Raw genomic sequence first — 4,941 nt, forward strand, 5'->3', positions numbered from 1 at the left:
TTCTTAAAAATTGCCATTACAGTTGCGATTCTATTTTGACCATCTTCAAAATGTAGTTGTCTTTATAACACAGATGAGGCTAGCACACAGCATATGTAAGTACAGGAAAGGAGAAAGTTCTGACCGAGGCTTGCTCAGCTGTTATTGGAGCACAGAAAAAAGGAAAATTAACTTGGTGAGTACTCTGGTATCAGAACGTGTAGAGGTAATGGACAAAACAACAAAAACAAGTCCCAAGTTGTAATTATCCTGTAGTATTGCATAATAGAGACATGTAAAAATATAACATTAAAGGTTTATATAAATGGTAAAACTGGTAAAATAACAAAAAAAATTGTCAGCTAAAGATAGAATCTAGCTCTAAACCCCTCTCAAAGAGTGATGGATAAGCAGCTCAGCCGGACACCTTCTGAGACATTTCTTCTTCTGTGTCTCCTAGCAGCAGAGTGAGTTCATCCTGTGTGGTTTGTTTAAGAGAGGCTGCCATGCTGTACAATAATGCCAGGGAATCATCCAGGGCCGGCCTCACTTTTCCACTGCTGTTCAGAAGACGTAGTCTCTAATATTGGATTTGTCTTGAGAGGATGTCACTGATGTGTATCCCCCACTGTGCTCTGTCCTTCCTCCCTGGCCTCAGTGGGGACTCTTCACAATGATCTATACACAGCAGTCTGTCTCTGTCTGTCTCACCTTTGATTCACTGTCCTCCTCTGCCTATAATTTGAATGGTACCATGGTAAAATTGTTTACACACTGATGTGCAGGCCTGTTCCTTTTGGCACCTGACTTTGATTTTGTTGGTGTATTCATGTACTCACTGTAGGCTTTTGGTTTTGTCAGGGAAACTTAAGTCTTTTTGTCTTGCATTCTTAATTTTTATGTCTTCAAAGTGTTCAGTACAGCTATAATTATATTGTGAGAGTTGATGCCATCTGCAGTTACTATGGTTACAGGTGTTATCATCTATTGTGAGATTAGCAAAAAAGGCACCATTACCTGTTAAAAGTGACCCTTCTCAGTAAATCCAGCTGTCATTCCCAAACTACGTAGTTGGTTAGTCTCTGTCATTCATTCATTATTGCATCTACCTGCTCTCCCCACTGCAGCGAATCAAAAGATAGATTCCCTCACCTGTTCACTTAAATATTTCTTACAGTCTGGGTTGTTGACCCCCCGTACAATAAGTAGGTACGGTGGTAAAACAGATTTGAAAGGGAAAGTAACAGAAGAGCAATGGTCAGCGGCTTGTTCCTTAACCTAAACAGTAAACACAAACTCCAAATGACTACAGTATAAATGGCATCACTCCAGCTAGACTGCACCACAGTAATCCTAATACTCCCGACACATGCATTAAATGTAATAAGCAGAGGGGGTCCCTGTTTCCTTGTGTGTGGGAGTGCACACAGATAATCTGCTTTTGGGAAAAGGTGCTGAATTTGACCAGTCTGTCTCCTGGAGGCTAAACGGTGTATTGCATGTTCTTGGAAGAAAACAACAATTTGTGGATTTCACAGTGGCTGAGAGGAATGATTTTTCATTTCGCTTTTGAAAAGATAAAATATTTCACCAAAAACAAACTTAATATGTTTTGGAAAATTTTTAATGTTTTCTACAATTTCCTGGAACATAACGAAATACAAAATGATGGATGGCATGATGAACTGAACTAACTGCTAATGGGGCTAGTTTCCTTTAGTTTTCATTTTGTATGTTGTTTTTTTTTTCTTTTTCTTTGTTTCTCCCCCTTTGTATAAATTGTAAATTACAAACTATATATTTTGGATTATTATTTTCTTTTAACATTTATTTCTCTTTGTTTATCTTGTTTTTGTTTGATCGTTATCCACTCAGATTATGTCCGTTTCTGTAATTTACCTTATTGTCTTCCTTATGGTAGGCATGGAGACCCAGCAGCCAATAAGGATAGTATTCACCCAGACCATGGTATAATGTTTTTTTTTAAGTTATTATTAAAAATAAGCACAGTTTTTTGTAAATGTAATGTTTATTTTTGACTGTTTTTTCAGCATTTCTATGGCATTGTGGATGCATTTAGTCCACAGTATTTGTTGGCAGAGCAAACAAGAGCAGAGCCAAAGTTAGAGGGCCATTCTTTAGACCTTGACCATTTACACCTCAGATTAGTGTGGAAGTTGAGCATTATTTTGATTTATCTTCAAAAGATGAAAGACACCCTGTAGAGAGCTGCTAGTGCAATGCAGCAGCTTTTTTATGAGTGGGTCCCCATTTTTTTGTTATCTTGTGCAAGTGCATGAGCGTGCACACGCATTTCCTCCAAAGGTGACACGACAGACAGTCCTGCCAAAGGTTTCACACTATTCCACTGACCTGTGCGTGTAATGTCCACAGCAAATGCAGCAAATGGATGTAGGTTAATCTATACAGGAGTAGCTGCACTGTGTGGAGCACCACCACCCCCTTCTGACATTGTAGCCATCATACTGACTGACGATAGCAATCACCCTTTGCTTTTCCTTTCAAGTTAGAGACATCTGGATCACGTTGAATTTAAATAAAGTCTGGCTTGTAAATAAAGGTCAAATCTAATCTGAGCACCTCTGCTATCTGTCAAGGGCACTGAGACATAGACTGACCCTTGCATGTTTCAGCTGCCACCTGCTTGGTGTCCTTGAAGAAACATCACATTGGTAACACAGCCATGGTCTAAACCCAGGAAAACGGAGAGTTGGCAGATTAAATCAGTTATCACCCATCCCAAGGCAAAATGTGGGATTATCACATTGTATGTCAGTTTGGTGATGTTGGATGTTTAGCCACATAGATGACACAACACACAATCTCACCAAGTGAGACAGTACAGTTATATTTACTTGAGCGTTGTGTCCTGATCTGCTCCGTTGTGTTGTGTATAACTCATTGACTGTGAAGTGACTCTGGATCATCCTCTGGTCATTTGCAGCAGAGGACATTTGCAGCCAGCCCGTTCTCTGAGCCCATCACGGTGAAGCTCAACAGTGGGATGACGCGACAAACTGAGGACCCAGAGATGCTGTGGGTGATGGGTCCAGTGCTGGCTGTCATTCTCATCATCATCATAGTCATTGCTATTCTACTCTTCAAGAGGTGAGTCTGACGGACAAAACAGCATACGTACATTATGATATAATTCCGTGTAGACACCCCGGATATGACAAGGGACTGTAGGACAATTATTAAAGTGGGGAGGGTTGAAGAGTCTGCCTAAAGATAGATTATGCAGTATTTGTTTCAACATTTCAACAGCTTATTAGTTGAGATTCAACAACTGTTTTGTAATTATTACAACACTGTGTTTAAGGTTTAGGCACAAAAAATATCTGTGTTATGATTCATGTGCATGAATGGTCATATATACTATACTATATACAATGGATAAATTAGTCAGCATCTACAGACAAAGCAAAACAGCTGAATGTAACAAATAAACTACCTGTAAGCGGACTATCTAAATAAAATGTTGCCAAGATTGATGTCAAGTCTGTAAATAAAAAAACTGCTATGTAAGTCTAATCCATATCCCAGCATTTATCAGCTCTAAAAACAGTTGCACCATCCCAGTCATTGTAAGTTAAATACCTGTTCAACAGTAGTGTTAGCATAAGAATTATCTTTTTTTGTCATCTGTTATTAAAATAGTTAGTTAAAGGAATAGTTTGAGTATACCTTGAAGGCAGTGCATGCTTATTGTGTTCCTCGTATCATCTAGTTGAGTGATCATTTTAGCCATTTAAGTCCAGGGAGAGACCTGGAGCGTTTTCTTCAGCGCAGCAGATGACAAGAACATTTTACAAGAGTCAGGCACCAAGAAATTTTCAGTGTGAAGTATTTCAGAGTAGAGACAGACATTCATCTCGGCTGAGCCGAAGGCAAAGGTCCTTCATGGCATATGGGAGGAAGGCCCTGTGAGTTGCCCCGCAGCCCTCCTCTTCCAGGCCAACAGTTGGCTTGTGTGTCCTGCGCTTGAGTCAAACATCTGGAGCTGCTCACTGGGCTGACGAGGGCTTCCATATGGCTACTACTCTGCTCTGCTCAAACAAAGTTTATGTATCTTTTTGTAGTCCATTCACTTTCTTTTTATCTTATTGTCTTAATCTCTTATTTTCATACAAGCCCGGACGGATGTTCAAATAAGCATCAGCTATCAACACTAAGATAATGTTCTCAGTCTGTCTGTATGTCAATCTATATTTACCAATCATTCTCTATCAAATAAACTATAAATAAATAAAGAATGCCGAATTAACTAAATCATGTTGCAGATATGTAAAAAGTCTGCATTCATACTTTGTTGAGTCTGTATTTTTAAAATGCTTGTTTTCTGAACAAGTTCGAATTGATCAGGGGTACGCTAACTTAGTTCATAGTAAAGTAAAACCAATACCTAGAATCAAGTAACAGACACATATTTTAATCACTTAACCACTCTCTTACTTTTCTCTGAGCAATGTCTTTTTATGTCCAGTCATAAATATGAAGTAGTGTCATAGAGCTCAGGGTGCACACAGACGGATACAAGTGGGGGTGGCACCTGCAAGAGAGAAGATAAATGCGCTTTTTTATCCAAAATGTTTTTCTGTGTGAGTGCCATTAGCTTCTTTAATTGGTTAGGCAACTAAACTACTTGTAAACCAGGTTGATTCCAGCTCACTGTGTTTAAAAAGATCTAAATCATTATAAATAGATAAATAACACCGTCTTTTTTCATTGGAACTGCACAACAATTTAATTGAAGGATTTGGTATATCAAACTGATAGACATGGCACTTTTATAAGCAAATTTCAGCTGGATCTGATCAATCTGCTAGGAGTAGAACATGAAAGTATAAAACATGATATTTTCTGTTGCCACGCTCTCACTATTACTGAATATTATCACATAGACGTGTTCAGGGAAGGACTCTTATTAAACATGTGAAG

General features: G+C 38.8%; 1 protein-coding gene across 1 annotated transcript in view; it reads left to right on the forward strand.

Annotated features, from left to right (window-relative positions):
* The window catches only part of ptprfa (protein tyrosine phosphatase receptor type Fa), a gene marked incomplete in the record, with an annotated part of 110,171 nt that overhangs the window by 62,235 nt on the left and 42,995 nt on the right, over positions 1-4,941 (forward strand). Inside the window, 1 exon segment of the mRNA XM_035652778.1 lies at positions 2,945-3,108. Coding sequence (XP_035508671.1) covers positions 2,945-3,108 — 164 coding nt within the window.

Source organism: Morone saxatilis, unplaced genomic scaffold, assembly GCF_004916995.1.
Source record: "Morone saxatilis isolate NCDOM2014 unplaced genomic scaffold, NCSU_SB_2.0 Contig12, whole genome shotgun sequence".
Classification (NCBI taxonomy): domain Eukaryota; kingdom Metazoa; phylum Chordata; class Actinopteri; family Moronidae; genus Morone; species Morone saxatilis.